General features: G+C 38.9%; 1 protein-coding gene across 4 annotated transcripts in view; it reads left to right on the top strand.

The window, feature by feature from the left end:
* The window catches only part of EHBP1 (EH domain binding protein 1), a 339,919-nt gene that overhangs the window by 169,691 nt on the left and 146,256 nt on the right, over positions 1 to 23,972 (top strand). For all 4 annotated transcript variants that reach the window (XM_020790594.3, XM_020790589.3, XM_020790595.3 and 1 more), the window contains one exon: positions 9,217 to 9,406. In XM_020790594.3, coding sequence (XP_020646253.3) covers positions 9,217 to 9,406 — 190 coding nt within the window. The remainder of the gene's footprint in view (positions 1 to 9,216; positions 9,407 to 23,972) is intronic.

Raw genomic sequence — 23,972 nt, 5'->3', positions numbered from 1 at the left:
GACGCCTCAGCCTTTTTGTAGGTGAGTGAAATGAAAGAGAGTGCAGGTGTGAGTTGTGGCTTGGAAATCCTAAAAGTTCTAGAGTCAGGAGGTAAGGCTGAAGAGCCTGACGCCGAGGGAGGCCCGGAACAAGAAAACAAGAAACCGGGCTTTCTCGGCGGTGGCTTCTTGCCTCTGGAACAATCTGCCTCCGGAGATTCGCGTGGCTCCCTCGCTGGGTATTTTTAAAAACCAGCTAAAAACATGGGTGTTTAGGCAGGCCTTCCCCCACAGTTAATCCCTGACTTCTTCCCTTTCTTCCTCTGTTATGATTTATTTTGTTTGTTCTCCATCTTGTAGAATTCTTTAATTGTGTAAAAATTCCTTTCTTATATTGTTCGTGTATTTTGTGTTGTAAGCCGCCTAGAGTGGTCGCAGTGACCAGATAGGCGGGGTATAAATGGAATAAATTAAATAAAATAATAAATAAAATAAGTAAAATAAGTTTTGGAGTATATTTTGATTGGGAGTCCAAAAATAAGGGAAAAGAGAGATAGAAGGCACAACCTTAACACATATAATATAATGGGGAGGTGGTGAGAAATGTTTGTAAAAGGCTTATTTTGTTGCATGTGTTTTTCTTTTCTAGATTACCGGCGGCATGTGCTCTGTCCTTGTGTATCTCGTTGTTGTACTTGAATGGGCATTGCTGTTGGGCAATTGTGGTGGAGTAACTTTGGGACAGGTTAGGCAATCTAAAGAGGTTTGGAGACAAGTGATTATCCCTGGACCTTGGATGATGACTCCTGTGACAACTACCACCATTGCCCCTAAATAGTTTTCCAGCTAAATTGGAGGTGATCAGTTAACTGAAAAGCACCTTTGTTCCCTATAGTGATCAAAATATTTTTCTTAATTAAAACATTTAGAAATATAAACTCTAGGGAGTTCTAGTTGCTAGACGTCCTTAATATATGATAAAATGTCTCCAATGACTCCTACAGTACGTAAGTTAACTTTTTGAGAAAACTGTTTTAACAAGGTTAAGCAGATTTTTTTAAAAAAAGATACTAGAGGCACATTTGAGCCCTGAGGCTGTATATAGCCCACCTTGCTCTAGCAAATGTTAGGGAAATGTTCCTCCTCTTTATGTCCAAGGATCAGTCTCTGTTTAGTATCTTTCTTTGTAATTCCCAGTTTGCCAAAGTTCCTCATTGTGTGATTAAAGATTCCACTTTGAACATGTATGACATGAAGACAGAGAGCCCTTTCCTCTATTTCAGTTATGTTGTGCTTTTCTGAGGTTTATATTCTGTTTTGTCACACCATTATTGAGTGTCTTCTTGGCCTGCTCCTCATTGTGCCAATAGAGGCAACGTGGTCTGTGCAATCTGTTGTTCAAAGGGAGTTGTGGCTTATAGCATTGATGCTGAGATAATAAGTTACACTGGTGTCAGTGATAGGTTTGGAGCATGAGAAAATCTACGTTTTGTTGTACATCCATGCCACCTTGTCACACTTATTTAGGTCACAGTGTCAGCAGATTTACACGAGTGGTACCACTACATCAGTGTAGTGGTGCATTGCTGTGTCTCAGCTGATGGGACTGTAACGCGATTACTCCAGTGTAGCAAGGGTTCTCCCTATTTTCATGACTCTCCAAGCAGTATGCTGTATGTATCAAATTGCACTCAGAAAGTATTATTCTGTACCACCATGTTCCAACGATCATTCTTTCAGCCATATTATTCTGTTTTGACTAGCACCACAGCTTCAGATATATTAGGGAGCTGAATCTAACCCAGTTTTAAAATTGTGCTTGTAGAAATCAAAGTTGATGGCTAATAAATAGTTTGGTAGGGTTTTATTATGTATGTTTATTGTTTTGTTTTATTACCTGTGTTTTATCACTCATGTAAGCCGCCCCGAGTAGACTTTTGTCTAGGGGGGCGGGGTAAATGTCCAATAAAAGTAAAGTAAAAGTAATTCAATTGCAGATTATTTAATATGGTGCACAATGTGTCATTTATTAGATTATCTCAAAAGAGAAGTGTAAAGTGCCAAACATGGGGCCCTTCCTAGTAAAATGACTTATAGTGTCCTTCTTATGATCTAAACATGTTCTAAAGGAGATGCCAAGAGGGCCCAAGCAACAGTTGTTTTGTTACAAATCAGTAATTCATCTGTTAGTCTTGCATAATATACTGAATTGCCAAAATAAAAAAATACCATCAAAAATGGTAATGGAAGAATTTTGTAGAAATAGTTTCCACAATACTGTATGTCACCAGAGGTTTTTGTATTGAAGCTTTGAAGCTTTATAGATAGTAGACAGTCCATTTATTTAGTCAGACCATGACTCTTCTCAATATGTCTTTATCTGCCTTCTCCTTTCTTGGGGACCTACTACACAATATATGTAGCATTCCTAAACTCATCCGAAGAGTTTCAGAGGAAGTTAGTGATCTGTATGAGCTTTTGCAAGATTTCAGGTTAGTGAAACCTGAAACCTATTTGCTCGCGTTTCTATGGAATTACAAGAAGCTCTGTTTGAATGCAAGTTATTGTGTATAATAAGCATTTTCTTCAAATTTACTCTTAGGTTTTGTCTGTTCATTAATCAAAAGTATTCTAATCTTCTTGATCTCTTTTCACAGAAGTCTCTCCATGTCTCTTATCATTTTCATCACACGTCTCTGGATCATCCTATTTTTTCTACTATATGTCTGTCTTAACATGGGGTAACAAGCCTTGCCCGCAGTATACAAGATGAGGGAAACCCCTTTGGGTTATGTGATGTCACTGCCACCTTTCAGTATTGCTTTCCATCTCAGTCATTGTGCATGTATCCCTTTTGTTTGTATAGCTGTCCATGATTTGCTGCTGAACAAAAAATATTAAAGTTGTATGAAAAAAGAATGAGTTCTCAAGGATGCTTTAACTTATCACAGGCTAATTATATTGATCTTCAGGGTTGTCAACTTTAACAGATTATCTCTAAGCAAATAATATATCATACTTTATATGCTTGAATTCAGAACCCAACACTTGGTTGTTTCTAAATGAATTATTTTGTCTTTCACATAATATGTTGCAGATTCAAATCTTTCTCTGTTTCTGTTTCCTAGAAACATTTCTTTCACCATGTTTCCCGTTTCCCTTCCTGTTGTCCACACAGTACTTCATTTCTGTATCGTCTGTATCAGATTTAAATTAAAGGCAATCCAGCCTTATACTTTGACACACAATTGTATTTGTGAGCCATACATTATTGACAGGCTCATTCACTTCAGCAGTGGGACTGTTTAAGCATCCTGTGATATCACATTCATTCACTCTTCATTGAGTTTCAATCAAGTGATGCTACAACACTCCTTGGTATATTGAAGATTAAAGGGAGGGGCAGTTTTTGTACCTTGTTATTAATACTATTGTTACTATTAGCACATGTGTGGTGCTTTTTTTCAAAGACTGAACTACTAAAGTTTTGACAGCTGTACCCCTGGGCTGTCAAATGATGGGAGATGGGCTGCAGAATGATGGGAGATGAGGGAAGAAGAACCTTCTTCGTTTGCAATTCACCCATATCAGTTTTCCCAAGCAGTTTTTTAAATTTTTCAGTACTGCCAAGTAACAATGCCAAATTAAAAATAAATTAGGTCCAGCTCTATGTAAGAAACATGCATTTGCAAGCTTGCTCAGCCAACGACTGAATTATGAACTTGCTGCTTGTTTATCTTATGAGTTGGGATATCGCCTTGTTCAAAGTTCTTCCTACATTGCAAATGATTTGAAAAATATATTTATTGCTGTATTTATTAAATACATCTCCTGATTGCTTGACTGCATGCCAGGGACCTAAAATAATATGCAGTAAAATTTAAAATATTTTTTAAAATTATTGTTTTAAAAATGAAAAAGCAAATATCATATAAAATGCAGCATTCTGTTCTCCCATACCAGCTTGCCTGGGCTTTGAGGTCAGTAGGAGAGACTTTCTGAACAAAGGAACTTCAAGGACTGATTCCAAAGGGAGGCTACTGAGCAGGAATACATCAAGAGGTTCAGCAAACCCTCTCTAGGCTTAAACAAATACAATGTCTTCCTGTTTCATTTTGTATACTAATCTAATCTAATTCATTCTATATACCAATATAATCAACTGAATGTTTCTCACCCAGTAGAACTCTGATCACCACCACTGTGATAAATTAATAACTTCCTATTATCTGTTATCTAGTTTTAAACTATTAGTAGCTTAGAGCAATTGCTAAACGTTTCAAACTGCCATCAGTTTTATATTATTCCCAGAGGCACAGACACTCTTTGTCAAGATTACAAATTATGCATAGATTATAATGTGATATTTGTATAACAATATCCAGCTCATATTATTTAAAATGTTATTATGTATCTGAAAAACTAGCAGATAGCATTTACTGATTTGATAAATTACCACGTTAGTAATGTACTCCTTTACTAACTGGCAGAAGCTGCACTTCAGAGACTTTACAGGTGCAGGGTCAAATTAATAGGAGTAAAGCCTGTTATCTGCTCAAAGGGCTCTTTACAATTAACAAGAAGTGTGGTTTGCTACTTTAGCAAGATGAATTTTTTTAGAAGAGGATAGTGGAAACATGTACCAAATTTAAGTAACTTACTAACACAGTAAAATTGGCTGACAGTTGATGAGCTGATAAGAATTGGTGAAAAGGAATATAAATAAGAGTCCAGCAGTGTTAGCAGCAGGAAAGAGTACATATACTGGGGAGAAACTCTGCTGGGGGGGGTGTTAAGAATTTATTTTGTAAATCTGTGCCAATGTGATTTTTTTTGCTTGTGCTTTGAATTATCAAGTTTAGTAATGCTATTGTTATTTATTAAAAAGAGAGTTATTAATTTTAAAAATTATCTCGCCTTTCTTAACTAAGTCTCCATTTATCTATTTCTGACATAATGTACTTGAGTTTGTAAATATAAATTTTGCAAGTAATAACTCACACACATTTTCTAGGAAGTGTTTGTAAAAGAAAAAAGAAAAATCAGATTTTGGGGGGAATCCATTTGCTTGGGGAAAACAGCTTAATAAGGTGTAACATTTCATTCTGGTTCATTCTTGAGTTAACCCTTTATTGAAAAGTGCCAGCTGTGAAGAACACAGGCTTCTGATTTTCTACCTGGAAGTTAGCTTTGTAGGACTCTAAGGCAAGTCTAAAGTGTCAGGCCTTCTGACCTGACATAGTCATCTGAAGAATCGTGCTTGGACACATGAAAGCTTATGGAGAATAAAACTAGTAGTCTTATACTTCGGGTATAAGACTACTACATGACTTCTGATTTCTCTTTTCTACAATGGACTAACATGCTACCTGCTAGGTTCCTTTTTCCTTTGAAACGGTTTCAACAATTGAATTACTGCTACAATGAAAGCCATGTCTCATGCATTTAACAAACTGGCCTCCTGTGGTGGTGGGACATGTAATATTCAGTGGGGACAGTGTTACAAGTTCCAATTGGGCTCATATGCTCATATGTCCAGTTGGGGACAAGGAACATTTTCTGGCATGGTGGTCACAAGCTGTTTATGGCTTTGTAGGTGGAATCCAGTTGCTTTAATTAACCTCTGACACAAACTGCAGGCCAGTTGATCAGTCAGTAATATAAATAGTGTTTTTTATCCAAAAATCCCTTTTGCCAGTGAAAAGGTTATTCCACTCTCACAAGAGAAGGTATAATTCCTACCACCACTAACTTATTAGCATCCCACCACATCATATTCCACACTGTCCTCCAAAGGCCTCTCCCCTCAGGAAGGATTGCATTTCCAGGGGATGTGAGGAACTGCAGTGTTGAGAAGGGGATATAAAAGTCCTATATTACAAAGAGAACACTCTCTGTCCAAAATCTAAATGTTAGCTGATTCTTTTTAACAACACTTAATTTGTAGTTCATGCTATTTCAGTCTGTTTCCCAGTTCTGATGTAGAACTAGTTAGTGTCGTTTTAATTTCTTAGTTGCTTTGTGGAAATTGGTGTGGAAGCTGTTTTCCCTCGAACGAACACAAGACTGGAAATTTGCTCACCACTTGATGAATTTTGAAAGTGGCTTGGCTTCTGTGTATTTATGCTAACTTCCTTTTAGCTTGGGAGTCTGCAGTGCTTTTCCTTCACAAGTAACAGATGATCACATGATGAACTGGCATGTTCTCTCGCCACCATTTTCAGAAGCCCATAACTGCTTAATAAATCTACCAGTGGTTGGTTAGATTCTTCTTTCAAGCACATCCAAAGCTCTGGATGGAAGCTACATTTCTTCTACTCAAAGAGAAATAGAATACAGTAGTTTTAACTAGAGAATAAAGGATTCATTATTATGATGAGAATGCAGAAAAGTTTAAACATTCTGGAACTAGTTAACTGCTGACAGTTTAAGTAGCTCATGACCTTCTTGACTCCATATGTGTAAAATGTGTTTTACTACCTCATTTGACATTAAAGTGAATTAATAAAGATCTTCTTTATGAAGGAGTCAGTGAATTATTCTTAAAATCCATTCAGATCTGGAGGCCCAGTTATGATTTCTTAGTAAATATAAAGAGATCATCCTGAATGTTCACAACTAAATATGCATTGTCACATCATATTGTGATAAAGCAAAGAATTGATTTATATGTTTTGAAAATCATTATGGAGCCTTGTGATGTCCCTGTCACTTCAGAATCCAGGTGATGAGATCATACGTTTCATTTGCACTTTCCACATTAAAAAATACATTGAAAATCTACCAATGCACAAACACATCGGAAACTAGCTCATTAGAAACAAATAGACCATTTCCCCCTAACACGGGAGCTTTCTCTTGGTAAACGTGATATCATGTTAAATGTTTAGGTATATGGCTTGTTAACTTATTTCCCAAAGTGGTACAGGTGTAAAGCAACCGGCAGTAGGGCTCTTCTCAAAGTGTAAAAACTTTATTTAGGAATTTAATAGCAAAATGGTTAAATAAAAAAAAATTACATCTCTTTAAAGTGAGCAGTGAACTTGATTACTATCTTCTTGAAAACTGCAGCATTTGTGTTAAACTGTGTGCATGTATATGTGTGTAATATTGATTTGTTTAATAAATTTAATGTAGCAAAATGCTCTTGCACACCCTTACCTAAGTGTTCTTATATAAATGTTCTTATATAATTTTTTTAAAAATCCTGTATGTGCCTCTTAAATCATGGCAGCTAAACATTTGTTGTCAGTAATTGTTAATGCATGCTGATTCTCAAATTCCTAGGCTGTAGAGGGTCATGTGGTTTGTTGCCAAATTATGCTACCTATCTAAACTACTCTCCTCCCCAAAAAGTAACTATAGAACAAAAGAAAACATGTTGACCTCCAGTATATAATGTATTGTCCTTCTTCTCTTTTTTCATCTTTATTTTCACCTTCCTTTGAACTCTCTTAATGTTTGAAGACAGCTCAACAAGGTTGTCAGCAAAAGTAAATGACTGACAGGCACTCTGAATCTTCTGTTCCAAACTGAATGCCATTCTTTTTCCACCTTCATCTTCTGTACAACATGTCTCTTTTGTTTATTTTGACATCACTCTAAGCTTTGATTTCGTTCATGTTTTTGCATTTGATGGGTGTTGATGTGAGAACACCTCAAAGGTGACTCCACTTTGCAACCCAGTTATTTTAGTCTCAGTTTCTCCTTTCAATGATTTATCTAGATCCACATCTTCTCTATTGTAAAGTGGTTTGTAAATTAGATGGAGCTTTAAAGCCTTTTTCCTTTTTCCCAAAATTATAATTAAATAATTAGCAAACTTGGGTCTTTAGAGACTTATTTACTCTGTTTGTTCCAGTGAATGCTTCCTCCTGCCTAAAGAAACAAAAGAAAGAAAACTGCTAGGGGAGGAGTGGTGATAAATGCATTCAATAGTCTAAGATACTTCACTTCTTTCTTTGTTTGTACCCTGACTTTCTAGCCCAAAAATGAGACATTCTAGGTAGCATACAAACCTAATTAAGACAATGAGAAATCATTGGAATAACACACAAAATAGATAAAATCAATCCAAATCCAACAAATTATACAGTTTGAGAGAAACCAGCAGGAAAATTATTCCGTTTGCAGACCAAAGGACTGACCAAAATAAAAAATGCTTTTAGGAGTAATAAATGCTTTTTTAAAAAATGAGTGGAATAATATTTCTAAAGTACTTCCAGTAATTATTTTACTGATGACTCACCTATAAAAAAAGATTTGACTATGAGTGTTGTGCTTTTACTATCTCTTTCTTATAAAGATAAACATTTATAGCATCTGACAAATGAAATGCAGGGACATAGAATTTTGGACAGATCATAACTTTTGGTTCACATATTCATGGGACATGTCAATCTCATTGCAGTTTCAGGAGCTTGCGGCTGCTAAAATCTTGAGGAATCACTGTGAGCCATAGTTCACTTCCTCAATCACCTTTTTCTCAAGAGACTAAGAGCAATTGTCTTAGTAGACAATGATCGCAGCTTGTCATGTTACAGACTGTTTCCTGTACTACATAATTAAAAAAATAAGCTAATACAACACATAACCAGAAAGTGACATTTGATGAGCATATATATTTGATGATTTGATACAGATATATATCTGTATTAGAGAGACGCAGTGTAGTCTAGACCATATTTACAGAAATAGTCCCACTGAGTTCAGGCTGCAATATCAGAAGTAAGATCCACTAAATTTAGAGGAACCTATTTCTGAGTAGACATAAAATGTCATTTAAAGTATCCATCAGTCTTCCATTATTTCTTGCTTGTTGTTTTGCAAATAAAAGGAGGACTTGAGTTGAAAATATTTGTGTGTTTTTTCAGCATATCTGTATATTGGAGTTTATGTTTTCAGAGAAAAGGGAATCTTCTTAATCCATAACAATGCTTCTGTAGCTGTATCTTACTCCCATTTACCGGTATATTAAAAGGTTTTGGTAGCTGAAGGTTTCTTACCTCTACACATTCTTTTTTGCTAACTGCATGTATATTTCATTCATCAGTTCATTTGCGGGGGGGGGGGGAGGGACACACTGAACAACTCAACACAATCAGTGTGGCTTTTGTTGTATTTTTTTAATAAATTAAACCAGTTTTTAATCACTGTTTAATACACACAATTGACTTTTAGAAATTGCATTGATAATACAAAGATAGCAAAGAAATACGTTTCCCTTCTTTTAATTAGATCAAACCCATTTTATGAACCAAAATCAAGCCCTGCTTTAAATAATCAAGTTACTTCACTACAAGAAATGGAAAGGAAGATGAAAAGAAAAGCTCCTGAGCCACCCGTCCTCTCACCAAAGGCAGGAAAGGAAACAAGTGAGAACACGTCAGCTATTCAGGCGGTGAAAGAACTTTCCTCTTCTCCTAAGGTATGTAGTTACCATGTCACCAGTGTTTGCTAATGTTTGATTAAAAATTGACATCCCTCTTTTTTATATACACAGGCAGCCTATTCTATTAAATCATAGGAAATGTATTTGCATAACAACAGATTCCGAGCGCTTTGACATAGAATCATCTGAGGTTGCACCAATCAGAATAATTACTTCTTGGTTAACACTTCCCCCTTCAATTCTAATCAAATACATGGGTTGCTTCTCCAGTCAGCAATAAATATGAGCTTAAAATGTTATTGAAGTTGTTCTTTTATTATCACGCATTTGCCTTCTCAGCTTGGTGTGAGGGAGGATTCTGTCCTAAATGGTTGCCTACTTTATTGACAGACCTGGCAGAACCTTCCCATGAAAGCTAGATAGATCAAACAGCACCATACTTTTTAGCACTTCAGCTGCAGTCCTGTGCATGGTAACCTGGGAGTAAGCTCAACTCAACACATTACAGTTTACTTCAGAATAAATATACTTAGGATTGCATTGAGAAGACCCACTGCCACAAAAAAAAGAAAAAAATTGCTTTTTATTGAATAAACAAACTATTCATTATGTGAGAAAGAAGGGCAGTGGAAGGAAGAAACCATTGGACACACAAAGCATGCTAAAATGGTCAGGAAACTTTAGCTGCGAGATATTAATAGTTGTGTGCCATCAAATCAATTCTGATTTAAGACTACCCTTCCCAGGGTTTTCTAGGTAGAGAATATTCAGAAGTGGTTTACCATTCCCTGCTTCTGAGAGGCATCCTGGAACTGTGCAGCTTGCCCAAGACCACACAGGCTGGCTATTCTAGGATACCTGGTGAAGATCTGAAGTCCTAGCTTCTGGCTTTACAGCCAGATACCTAACACATTGAGCTATGCATCCAGCCAGAGCCAGCCACACATTTGAAGGCATGCGATGCTTCAGTTTGTTTCCTTGGGTAAATTTAGTGGGTGTCAGGTGTGTGGTCAAGAGTGGAAGAGCCCGTTCCTCAAAGAGATCTAAAGCAAACTCAAACACGAATCACTGTTTTGAATTAATATGGGAAATAAACCTAATTTTACTCAGTGATTAAAAAAAACCTTGTGCTTTTTGCTGAGACAACTGGAGCAAATTGTATTAGGAAAAGACACTTATTTTGCTGTTGTTTGTATCATCCCTCAGATTATGACAAAGTAGCCTCCTGTGATATTTTAGAAAATGTGGTATTTTAGCAAATTGAAAGATTTGCCACTTATTTATGCAACATGTTATTAAACATTGCAAAAATAAGTGTAGTAGTATTTTAAGGAAGTTACTTAGATAAAATGACAACTCGAGAATAATTGTAACTAATGTTTCTTTCGAATACATTTCCAAGACCTAGGATTTTTCCCATAACCGCCCACTTGTAATTTTAATATGGAGATGCTTTTCATTTAATGCTGGAAAGAAAATCTTTCGGCATGTCCTCCAGCTCCCTTTTAAAAACTATAGCTGCCCTTAAGGGTCTTGTATTTTAGATATCATCATTCTGGTTAAGAGCTGAATGGAACTCCTTGTCATATCTGTCAAACCGCTGTTTAATTAGTCAGAGAGTCTGCTGATGAATCCCTGTCCCTCAAGGGCAGATCTTGCAATTTCCTCAGTTCTCCTGAGCAAGGAATAAAAGACTGATACCGCAAGTCTAATTTAGGGAGTGTTTACTAGTAGGACAAATAAGAGCAAAAAGGCACTAGACCGGTACTCCTAATGCAGAATCACAAATCACATTGTCCTTTTTTAAATTGTTGAATAAGAGTACCTAATTTTAATTTTATTTGCTCTGGAGTATCTGTGATAAGACTGAAGGATATCACCTGGTTTCTAACTGAGATTAGAGGACTGAACAGTTTGGCCAAGACTTAAGATAAGGTATTGGCACTAAAAACTGGTCTTGGAAAAGACAACCTGTGACGATGTATGACAAGGATTTTTCTTCTTTTTATCTCCGTACTTGACAGAGAGTGTGCGTGCCCGCTGTTCAGTCACTCAGACTCTAGTTTGGGAAAGAATGGTATCCAATTAGAGATTCCCCCCCCCCTTAATAAATAGTGCAAGGTGCCTAGCAACATCTCTCTTTCCCCCTGTGGGCCTTTGCCCTTCTGACCAGGGAAGTCACCCCCATCCTGCTGCCAGTGATGAAGATCTTGAATTTTTTCAGCATTATTCTTGGTGGATTTTATTGATTTTGGTTAAGACTATTTGTGTATAAACTAGAATTCTTGTGGAGAAGGGCTATTTATTTTATTTAACATGTTCTGTTCTGTATTTTTACTTTCTTATTGACACCTGATGTCAATAAGGAAATAACCTTGTTACATTCTGAGGAGATCTGCTGCCATCAGGTTGCTGGAGGCCATTTTGAACGTCATGTAGGCATAGATGGTTTGAACCGCAATAATGCAGGAGTAGAATGAGTCCTCCTGTTTATCATAGCCCCACTACCAAAATGTCTTTCAGTTCAAAAAGACAGACATCTAATAATGAATAAGCAAATATCACAAAATAGGCTTCCTAAGTAGCAGAATAGGATATAATACTGCTACTTCACAGCTACATTGCTCAAGTAACTTCAGTTCTTGAAGCAAGGACACCATGTCACTCTGTTGTTAGCTCAGTGCTCTCTAACATATCAGTTTTAACACAGGTGAGGTCAGTTATTTTAGTTGAAAAATTGCTCAGTAAAAGGAGCTTCCCTAATTTGGTATAGAACAAAGACAGCTTTGATTGCCTTGGTGGACAAGCCTACACTGGAAATTGTACAGAGGAAATGTGTCCCTGTTGGATCTGCTTAGATCTTGTGACAGTTTTTTATACCATTGACCGTGGTTCTGTTCTGTCCATGCTATTTTAAACATACACGAAACTAGAAGTTGGAGTTCAGTACTGGGAGTATGTGGATGCCACCCAACTATATTTGTGTGTTCCATCAAATTCCAAGAAAGCTGTTCTGGTTCTAAACCAGAGTCTGATGTCAATAATGGTCTGGAGGAGGATGAATGAATCAAAGTTTAATCCAGACAAGACGGAGGTGCTCTTGGTTAATTGAAAAGGAACTCAGAGATTTGGGGCTCCACCTGTGCTGGACAAGGTTACACTCTTCCCGAAAAGTCAGGTTTGCACCTTGGACTGATCTCTGAACCTAAATATCCAGATTTCAGCGGCAGCCAGGAGAATTTTCACAGTTAATCTGCACCTGTTCCTGGAAATATCTGATCTGGTTATGGTGACACAATTTTTAAATTACATTCTGCTAAGTTTATTGTGACACACTCTATGTGGGAGTTTTAGAGGTGGTGGCCCATGTTAGTCTGTGCTGGCATATCAGCCAAAAACAAATTTAAATAGGAAATATAGAAGACAAAAACATTGTGGCACTCTATGTGGGGCTGTCTTTGAAAAGGATTCAGAAACCTCAGCTGGTCCAAAATGCTGCAGCTAGTCTGCTGACCATGGGAGGGACTATGTAACTGCAATATTACAACAGCTTCACTGACTGCCGGTCTGCTTCTGGACTAAATTCAGAATATGGGTTATGACTTTTTAAGCCTTGTACAGTTTAGACAGGCTACCTGAAGAACCATACCTCCAACCATACCTCCAACCATATCTCCTGTCAAGAAAATAAATTTGGGGCCTCACTGCCAACATGTCAAGAGGCATGTGGGACGCTGTATGTTTTACTACTTTTCAGCTGTGTTTTTCAAAAAGTATTTTTAAAGCTTATAAAATTAAGAATTGCATTAAGATTGTGTGTTTAATTGTTTCTAATGTTATAATGTTTTTAGTTATATTTGTCTTTAATTCTTTGTGAGCCGCCCTGGATCCCAGCACTAGGCGACAGGTTACATAGGGATGAAATAAATTAATAAAATAAGATAGCTATAAGATCCTGTGATCCCAGGATCAGTTTCTCTCCACAGATTTGAAGATGTAGCTTGAGAATTCTGTCAGTTCATCTCACAGTTACTTGACAAATTATCTGAGAAAATGTGCAGTCCTTTTTTCACATGAATGCACACCATTTTGTTTTGTCTCTCCACAATCTGGGTTGCATCCACTGGTCTCCACTGATGAGTGAAACAGATTTCCCTTTCCCCTGCAGCCCCTTCTGTGCTTCCCACAGAGTTTAGTGTATCATAATTGGGGGAGGTGCAGTGAGGAAGAGAAGGAGAGATTCCGCAAGTAGACTTGCTCTACTCTATTGCCCTTTGTTCCCACTTGAAGGCAGAGATTTGGTATAAAATGACATTTGAGCCATTGTTGAAATAATGTTAGAAAAACATTCCGAATAACACCCTGTATGCATATTACATCTTAAATAAAGAGGATCACACCAATTAAATAACTGGAGGATATTGGCTACAATCTGGTGTTTTGTTATGCTGGCAGAAGGCAAACAGCTTAACATTCACTTGATTTTAGCTGGCAGTGAGTCCCTACCACCACTGAGAATCACAGTGGTGCCTTGTTTATTGTCTGCTAGAAGTGAGTTAATGTTTTGCTGCTTGCCTTCCACAAGCATAATAAAGCAACAGGATTTCAGCCATTCTGTTTCTGTCAATATCTGGGTATGCAGGTAAGCAGAATTTGTCTATTCAAATAATTGAATAGTACAATTTTCGAGTGTGTACTCGTTAAAGTGTGCATTCCTCCAGGCTGTGGTGGTGTTGTTTAAATAGAATTGTATGCAATTAATATACAATTTTCTGTATGGATAATTGTTGATGTATACTACTCATTTTTAATATTTAGAAAGCTGTATCATAGCAACTGTGGATAAATAGACTAATGTCATCTCAAAGCAGATTATTGAATTTGAGATTATTAGCTAACACCATTTGGTATGTGTGCCAGATAAATCTTCTCACACTACTTTTGCAACACTACAATAGAGGTCACTACAGCTGCAGTCCTGTGCATGCTTTGAAAAATAGATTCCACTGAGTCTCATTTCCAAATAAATTTGAATCAGATTTGGCCAATAAAGGGTGTGTTATGTAACCTTTCATTATTGAGAAACCACTCATATAAACTAGTGTGCTGTCTTGGCTCTACTTTGTCCCCCACCCTATATTTTCTTTTTATTATTCTCAATTTTGAAACTTACATTTCCTAAGTTTCTTTCACGTGTTAGAGCTAAACAAATATACTGCATGAAAGAGACATAATCCCCAAACAAATGTCTGCAATAATCGCATTTCAGCGTTCTGTATACACATAATATAGTTTTCTGCGGAATATATCAGAGTATGAAATTCATAGATTAAGGCAGGTGTCTCTAAACTATTGCTCACAGACTGCATCTGGATCACCTTGCCATTTTATCTGGCCCATTCCCTTCAGCCTGTGCACGGATGCAGGGGGAGCGTCTGTGTGGAGGGGTTACTGTGTGCATGCATGCATCCTCACGTGCATGCATGCGGGCGTGCGGGCACAGGGGATGCAAGCAGGGGGACGGGGCATACACACGCATACATATTCCTGTTGCTTCAGCCCTCTAAGATGTTGAAAGTATCCGGTATGGCCATCAGGGTCAAAAGTTTGGAGACACCTGAATTAAGGTATAGAAGTCAGTGCCACAGACCAGTTTTAGGCAAAACAGGGCAGTCAATCCTTTCCTTTGGCCTGGCATATCCTAGTTATTGACCAACAACAAATATTTATAAACAGATATTTTGAGATTTGTTTTCTGCAGGCATTCAATTAATATTTTCAAAAGCAAAGGAGATTGTGAGGCATTCAAATCTCTAGGACCCACAGATGCTATAACTATAAATACTGCCCTTCAGTAGAAGCTGGCATGTTATATCTAACTCTTAGGCTAAAAGGAAGGAAGGACGGAAGGAAGACAGGAAGGCAGGAAGGAAGGCAGGGAGGGGGGGATGGGGACTGAAAGGAAGAAGCTCATCATTGCAGCCAGATAATTGATCGAAAGTGGAAATTGCCTTGCCAGCCTGTACCTTTCAACAGCAGACCTTCTTCCCAGTTTTAAAAACTGGATTGCCTCATAAAGTTAATTTGGCAGAAGGAAATAGTTGAAATTGCAAATGTCATAACATTATTTGCTCAAAGTTCTCTTACTGGAAGAACTGTGAGGAGAATAGTAGAACCTTTTCCAACATATATAGATCTTAGTACCATTCATTAAGAAAGGCATCCAACTGAAGCATTTCAGAAAGAGAATTCAGCAAGGAAGACAGACCTTGCAATTGGTACTATAGTATCAGCTCTGACTGGCAGTAGTTCTCCAGGGTTTCAGGCAGGCAGAATTCTTTCCTGTCTCCACTGGAAGATGTAAGGATGAAACCTAGAAACTTGGGGGGGGGCAAGATTCTTGGTAGTTAAATAGTCCTACATTCTTTCCAATGACATGCCCAACCAATGTGTAATCAATCTCATTGCATGTGAATGTGGAGACAGAAGCAGGAACCTGCACCAGCAATCTCTCCTTCCAGGGGGATAGTTTCTATTAGAGGCACAGGTACTTTGCCATTTTTCCATCCTTCCCAATCTCTACTCAGTTTACCATTACTATGCCCATGTAAAACATTTTGTGAACTGAAAAGAGAGAAGAAAAATGTTTTCCCCCTTTCTTTCTCCCTTTAGAAGAAGATTCCCACTGAATGCCTTGTTGTGATGTTTTTGAACCCATTACATATAATCACACGGGCCATAGTCAACATCATGGGAAAGGGAAGAGGAGAATAAACCATGTAATGGCATGGTCATGTGTGGTGACACAACTGTGGGATCAAGGAGGGGCTGAGCTAGTTGTTGAGCCCTCCTCTTAGCTGGTACAAGAAACCCCATGGAATTTCTCTCTCTGTGTGTGTGTGTGTGTGTGTGTGTGTGTGTGTGTGTGTGAGAGAGAGAGAGAGAGAGAGAGAGAGATGCTGTCAAGTTGGAATCAACTTTTAACAGTCTTACCAGGGCTTTCACGGCAAGTGACAGAGAGATTGAAGGAGTGGTTTTACCAGTTCCACGTCCTTGTTGAGTTTGATATGGACACAAAACTTAATTGCTTTGAAAATTTTGTCTCATATTCATTAAAGGTGTGTCGAAGTTCCAAAGTGCTCAACTCCAATTTTCAGATGTTATTTTGTTCATTTGGTTTAAACACCATTTTTGCAGGGGTACAGTTATGCTTACCTCTGGAACTGTGTACTTAAACATTCCCCAAGATTTAAGGTGTGTTGTATTCTGAAGATCTGTCTAGCTCCATGCACCTGCCCTTTGCACCATTTAAAATATATGAAAGGTGCCTGATGGGAAGAACAGGTCCAACAACATGGATTTCATTATGTCAGCACAACAGATGTAAAATTATCCTAAATGGAGAAAAATAGCTAAGTGAAATGAGGCTCCAGTAGCTGGTGACAAAAATATTCTTTCCTATAAATAAGATTGGGATTGTTTAGAAATATAAACAATGCATATTATATTTGAAATTTGCATGGAAATGTGTTTAGAAAAACTATCCAGACAGGAAATCCAACTCGCTTTAGGTTTCATCTTCTAACTTTGGTGCAATAGCAGCACTTTCAGAATTGAGAGATAGTGTAGTCAGGAGGGCCCCCATTGCAGATCCCTCCCCAGGTGTCTTTGTTGATGGGGAGTGGAACAGAACATAATGGAAACCATCAAAATCTACTGGTTTCTGTCTGAGAACAGTTCTTCCTCACTGTAGTCATATGAAGTAACCCCAGTTACATAATCACTCATGAGTAGTTCTTGAGTTGTTCTTTTGTTTCTTCACATGTGTGGCACTATTTGCAATGTAAGGACTTTTAACCTTCTGGCAGGTGATAATATAGCTGTGTAAAGGATTACAGTGGTGCCTCACTTAGCGATGTTAATCCGTTCCGGAAAAAACATCGCTAAGTGATTTAATCGCTAAGCAATATTAAAAAGCCCATAGAAACATATTGAAATGCGTTTAATACGTTCCTGTGGGCTAAAAACCTACCTTAAAGCAAAATTCCTCCATAGCGGTGGCCATTTTGGGTGCCTCTAAAGCGAGGCAAAACAGCAGCAGCCATTTTGTTTTTGCGGCTGCCATTTTGGAACCGCCAATCAGCTGTTTAAAAAAGTTCGCTTTGCCATTGCTTCCCCGCGATCATCGCAAAGCGAATTTTAGCCATAGCGGCCATCGCTAAGTGATCGCTCCAGCGATGGCCAAAAGTCCATCACAAAGCGATTTCATCGCTCAACGGAGCCATCGCTAAGCGAGGCACCACTGTACTGTGGCACTTTGTTGAAGAACAAGGTGTCATCAGTCTTTTCTCCTTACAGTATTTTTTATTCCTCCTTTTTTGTGGCAACAACTTTCCCTCATTTGCTGTTTACTGCATTAATATTTCTTAATAGTCACTGGTGCCAACCTCACCATAACTTTTGTGTCAGCAGATAATCCTTTCTAATAGTTTTTGTTGAGTTTTGGCGTGCATTGGGATATCCTTAAACCTCTGGTGTCCTCAAAACAAACCAGATCTATGTAGGAACTGATTCTCTGTGGTGTGACCTCGTGAAGTTGAGAGCTGTTGCCACATAGATAGGGGCAATCATGTGGTCTTTCTGATGGAATAGGCCCTTTCACTGGATAATTAAGTTAGTAGCAATGATCTCACATGATCCACCATGGTAGCATTATGAACATTGAGTATTTAACTCTTTAGAATCAAACCATAGAAAAGCTGTTCCCATATGGCTAAAGCTGAAATGTGTCAACACCACGGGAAGAAACTAGCCTACTTCCAAACCGTCTGCTCCCTTCTAGAGGTATGTACTCTTTTAGTTTAGTTAAAGTTAAAATATTTTACCCCACCTTTTTCCTTTAAAAGGACCCAAGGCATCTTAAATCATTGAAAGAAAATATTTGAAGCTGAAGACAATAAGTATGCAAATATTAAAAAGGAACATAGAAATGGTAAACACAAGTAGTACTAAAGTACTAAAGACTCAGTCAGAACAGGAATGCATAACAATGCATCCAAAAGTCACTCATGTGGCCAGTCACTGAGAGAAAGCTTGCCTGAAGGGGAAGGTCTTCGCCTGTTTGCAGAAGGACAGGAAATATGGGGTCAGTCTGGACTCCTGTGATAAGGAGTTCCAAAGTCTGGAAGCAGCAGCCGAGAAAGCATTCTCCTGTGCCCCCATCAAACACATCTGTTCAAAGAAATGGCCATGTTTGTCTGTGTTAGTGTAACTAAAAACAGAACAATATTTGTTGCATATTTAAGACTGACAGACTTATTTTAGCACCGGGTTCTGTGGACTACAGTCCATTTTCCTAGATACACAAAGTACAATATCCAGCCACAGACATATGAGCATGGTGTGTCAGGTTGTGGATGACAATAGCATCAGGCTGGATTCTGCTATTTTCTGTCCAAAATCCACAATGTTGAAACCCCATTGCAGAAGAAAACGGCCAGTGAATTAAAATGACTAGAATAATGAAAATCCTGCCTATTCTCTTTGGTCTTTGCTGTTGTAGGAAAGCACCCGAGCATTGTATTAACATAATTGCATGTTAAGGTAACCATTTCATAATGACTGGTAGAAGCAGGCCAATGCAGCCTTAGGTGAACATGATTCAGCTTAAAATATACCTTCTGCGGATTATTTCCTGAGATATATTTTCCACACTATAGTGAACTGGAATGCTGCCACCTAGACAGTTGACTTTTCCTTTTTCAGCAAACTGAAAATGTATGTGCGAAGGATTTTTTATGCAACCATGGTAAGAAATTAGTTTCAGTTATAAACACACTACAGTACTTTGAATAACCGAGTTCTTTTGATTGATGGAGCTGCAGTGGCACCCAGGAATCTGGCTCTCTTGATTATGTATGAGCACACAATAAGCCAGTATAATTTATATTTGGTAATGTTGATACTTATCCTGATACTGTTGCAGAGAGGTAGGCAAATTATATTTACACATGGTTAGAACAAGTGGAACCTGTGCTGGATTCAGAGAACTAGGTTTTATTCTCTTTTGGTGGTCCAGCCTAAGTGCCAAGACTTACATAGAAGGAACAAAACTCATTTTAGCACAAAAACGTGTTAGCAGCCAAACCAGCCTCTCTGCTGTCAGACCTGCCCACTGTGTCCTCTGCTGTCATTGTGTCACCCTTGCTTGGTGTGCTCCTTTATCTCTTCAGTCCCAAACAGGTCTAACTTGTCTCCCTCAGTCTTGCTCTCTCAACCTTCCTTATCTGGTCATCTCTTCTTAAGCCTACCACATGCTCTACCACCACTATACCAACCACCATGGCCTCATTTTACTTACTCATTTCTTTGATCCCTTCGCCTCCAAAACAATACCATCTCTCCCTTATCAACATATTGGTTCATCCAAGGCCAACCACGTGCACTGCCACATTCTGCTTGTCTTGTATGGGGGGAAAGGGGGCAAGAAAGAAGAGTTAAACAGGTCTTGCCAGCTAAAAGCCCAGTAAACCCATTTCATCTTATTCATTTGTATCGCAGTTGTAAATTCCCAATGACCACACCAAAACATGTAATCTTTCTGATTAGAGTGGAATTAATGTTATGTATTCAGGAAGGATAAAGTTGCGTAGGACCAACACTACAAACCTCCCTGAGCGAATTCATTTTGAATTATGTGGAGGTGTCTTATTCCAATTAACTGGCAGCACTCTGCAGCACATGTATAGTGGCCCTGTTTTGACCTTCCCCTGGCCATCAAGGTGATGCCACTTTGCACTCTTCTGCCTTATATGTTTCTTACCAATTCTCTGAGGGAGAAAGGGAAATCCTTAAATGTCACTGCTTTTCTGTTAAAGAAGACAAAGTGAACCCTTTATGAACAGAGGCTTCCTAGTTTATTTTATTCTTCTCTTTTTCTAAGGAGTTCAGGGTGGTCTATAATGTGCATCATTATGCTATATTATTCTCACAATAGTCCTGTAATAGAGGTACAAAACTGGCCTTAGTCCAAGATTACCAAGTAAACTTAGTAACTCAGGTGATCTGAACTCTTGGCTTGAATCCAGCACTTTTTTTCACTACACCACATAGGCTCTGCTTAAAATAAGAAGGGCAAGGACAGGTTACAGTGGTGCCTTGAATTACGAACTTAATCCATATTGGAACGGTGGCCGTAAGTCAAAACATTCATAAGTCAAAGCACCATTTCCCATAGGAATGTATTGAAAACCAATTAATCCATTCTGGCCAAAGGAAAAAATACTAAAAAATAAAAAACAAACACTGCAAGTCCCACGCTGGGACTGCAAAAATAATAATAATAATAATAATAATCCAAAAATAAATATTGGAACAAGTCCCATGCTGGCACTGCCCCCCCAAAAAACACACACAAAACAACACAGAAACGTAACCCCCCCCAGCCCAAACCTACCCTCCAAAACCCACCAAGAACAACTATTTTAAAAGGAAAAAGCAGCACCTTACCGGTCCGAAGCCTCTGCGGAGGCTTCCTGGGTAGGGTTGCCAGATACGTGTGTACGAAAAGGAGGACATGGAAAGCCAAAAAGGAGGACAAAGGAGGACGTATTGGGGGGGGGGCTCTGTGCGTGAGGTGGGGTGGGGTGGGGGGCATGTCGCTTTTGGAATTAGGTATTGGGGAGAATAGCTCTTTGGTCACGGGACAATACATTCAACCTACTCAGTCTTGAAAGGTCAAGACTGGGAAAGTTACATTTTTTGGACTACAAAACTCAGAATCCATTGGCCACTGTGTTTTCTTGTTTAAAAAAATGTTTTTTAAAAAACAAATATACATATACACTTACTGGGCTCCCAGGACCAATGGAGACAATCTATTCTTTCCTTTAATGGAGATGCGTCCCCCTTGTTTTATTTATTTATTTATTTATTTATTTATTTATTTATTTATTTATTTATTTATTTATTTATTTATTTATTTATTTATTTATTTATTTATTTATTTATTTTAATAAAAGCATAATAAAGTGAAATAAAGAGTTAAAAAAGTTGTGTTACAGATTTGAAACACTTTATAAAAACCAGAAAAAAAAACAGAAGGTATGGATTTCTCTCAGCTTGAGAAATGCAAAGGGTGGAGAAAATGGATTTGCACACGCACGCACGCACACACACACACAAAGACATTTTCTCTACCCTTTGCAATTTCTCAAGCTGAGAGAAATCCGCGTGTGTGTGTATGTTTGTGTGTTCCAGCTCCCACAAGCATAGGGGATAACTCTGCATATGCTCCTGGACCTGGAAATGCACTCTGTACGTGCCCCAGAGTCAGGAGGTCAGGGCAGAAGGGGGGGGATAAAAGTGCCTCCTGTTCCCCAGCTTTAGGAGGAAGGAGGGACCGGACCGGACCCTATTTCCCTGGCTTTGAACCACCACCACCCTTAAACCCCAGAACAGCCTCCCCTCCAACAGGCAAGCAAGTGCACTCACTTAACTCCTGTCCAGGTTTTGATCCATCCATCCATCTCTCTCGCACCTTCCTGCCTTATTCAGCTCCGGGCAGAAGCAGCCATCCACAAGCCAGGGAAAAGATTTTTAGTTTTGCCTGCCAGATAGAGGACATGACCCTAAAAAGTAAGACATGTCCTCGTTTTGCCGGACATCTGGCAACCCTATTCCCGGGCTTCCAAAGCACCGGCACACGGCTGCTTCTCCGTCCTCCTCCTGCGTCGCTGCCACCCGCCCCATCCACGGAGCCCCTTCGATCCACGTGCCCCACCCAGGGCATTTGGTGGCCCTTACTTCTGAGTAGACACTCACCTTCAGCGGCACTTACTCCAGAGTAGACCCGTGCTAGGGATGGGCAGGGAGCACACTGGCTTCCCGCACCTGGTGGCGATCCGGAGCTGCCCTGCTTCTCCTTCCTCTTCCTGCTCGGCAGAAGTAAAAAAGTTCCCTGACCCCCTGCTCTAACCGTTGGGGCGAAAGAGCTACAAAGAAGCAGCCTCTTTGCCACCAACGGTTTGAATTTCCCACCCTTTCCCCCTGCTTTTTCCATTCATAAGTCAAAGCTCCGGCCGCAAGTCAAAACGAAATTTTGCGGCCGGAGCTGTTCGTAAGTCAAATTGTTCGTAGGTCAGGGCATTCGTACGTCAAGGCCCCTCTGTATATTTTACACAGTTTGCAACTGTAGCTGAATTTAGACATGTAGCAGAATGCACCCATCTCCTTCTTTCCTGGCAAAAGTAGCTCCACAAACATATTTATTTGTAAGGGCAAGAAGGAGGGGGCAGGGCAGTGGTAAAGGAGTTCTCAAGTTTCCATAACAGTAATATAAAAATGATAATATCACAGAGTGCATTACCTTAATGTGGATTATGTCTATCAAATCAACCATTTTTACTTTAATGTAATTAAAGTAAATAAATTAATATGATAGTAAATATAAAAAATAAGTGAGTGCCATGGAGTGAAAAGAAGTCTTGTGATGGTGAGTTTTAAAATTTCAGATTTTGTGGGTTAATTTCCTACCAACAAGTAGGAAGGTAGACTTTATTTCGCTATGCCTGCTATGGGTAATGTAACCCTGATAGATTCTGAAAAAGAAAAGTTACTACAGTTCATATTGGAAATATACATTGGCTCCTGGAATGTACTGAGAATTTTAGAAAAAAATGAATAGATTTGTAGATTACACCAAAGCCTTTAACCAATGGATCATGAAAAGCCATGGATCATTGTAAAAGAAATGGGTGAGCCTCAACATTAGATTGTTTAACCTATACTCTGAAGAAGGACTCTACAGTTCAAACAAAATGCAAAGAAACTAAATAATTTTTCAGTGAACCCAGTGGTGCCCCAAGACTGTGCTCTGAAATAACTACACTACACACAATATAACTGGCCACAGCTTTATTGGTTACAGCTGCCAGTAGCCATTGGGGTTAGTATGGAAGATGTATTGGACATCAGCTGTCCTGCCTGGACACTGCTGCTGAACATGGAGACCAACCTAGGGTTAACCACAGGGGTCATAAGTCACTGTGACCTTATCTGACCCCCAGGAAATAGAAGATGAAGCAGCTCCCAACTTAGGTATGCATATGGTCTTGTCTCCTTGCTCCTACTGAGTGTGTTGCGCATCTGCAGGACACTTTCCCTACCACCTGGATCTATCCTTATGCTTCAAACTCTCCCAACAAAAGTTGTGACAAAGAGTTAACCTGAATGAAGACCAGTTTCTTTATTGCATTATAGCAACAAATGTAAACCAAGGGAAAATGAATGGGAAAAGGTCTAGAACACAAATGGTTTGTGGCACAGGAAACAGCACATGTCCCAGGCAGTCTAGATTGAAAATGTTGTCACTCCAATCTGCCTGGGAACTGCTCTGGCTGCAATGATTGGCCAGCTCAAATTTGGCACAGGAAAATTCCTGGACAAATGCAGAAGTCCCAGGAAGAAGCCAGCTGATCCAAAATGGCATGTGGCACATCCTCCATCCCAGAGCCACTGCTGCTCTGACAAAACGGGACCCTCTAGTGAGGCTGGGATAAGCAAAGGTGTCACACAGGGTGCATTTTATCATCCTTCTTGTTCG

Source organism: Pogona vitticeps, chromosome 1, assembly GCF_051106095.1.
Source record: "Pogona vitticeps strain Pit_001003342236 chromosome 1, PviZW2.1, whole genome shotgun sequence".
Lineage (NCBI taxonomy): Eukaryota > Metazoa > Chordata > Lepidosauria > Squamata > Agamidae > Pogona > Pogona vitticeps.
The sequence above is the reverse complement of the archived record's forward strand: the minus strand, read 5'-3'. Positions and strand labels throughout refer to the sequence as shown.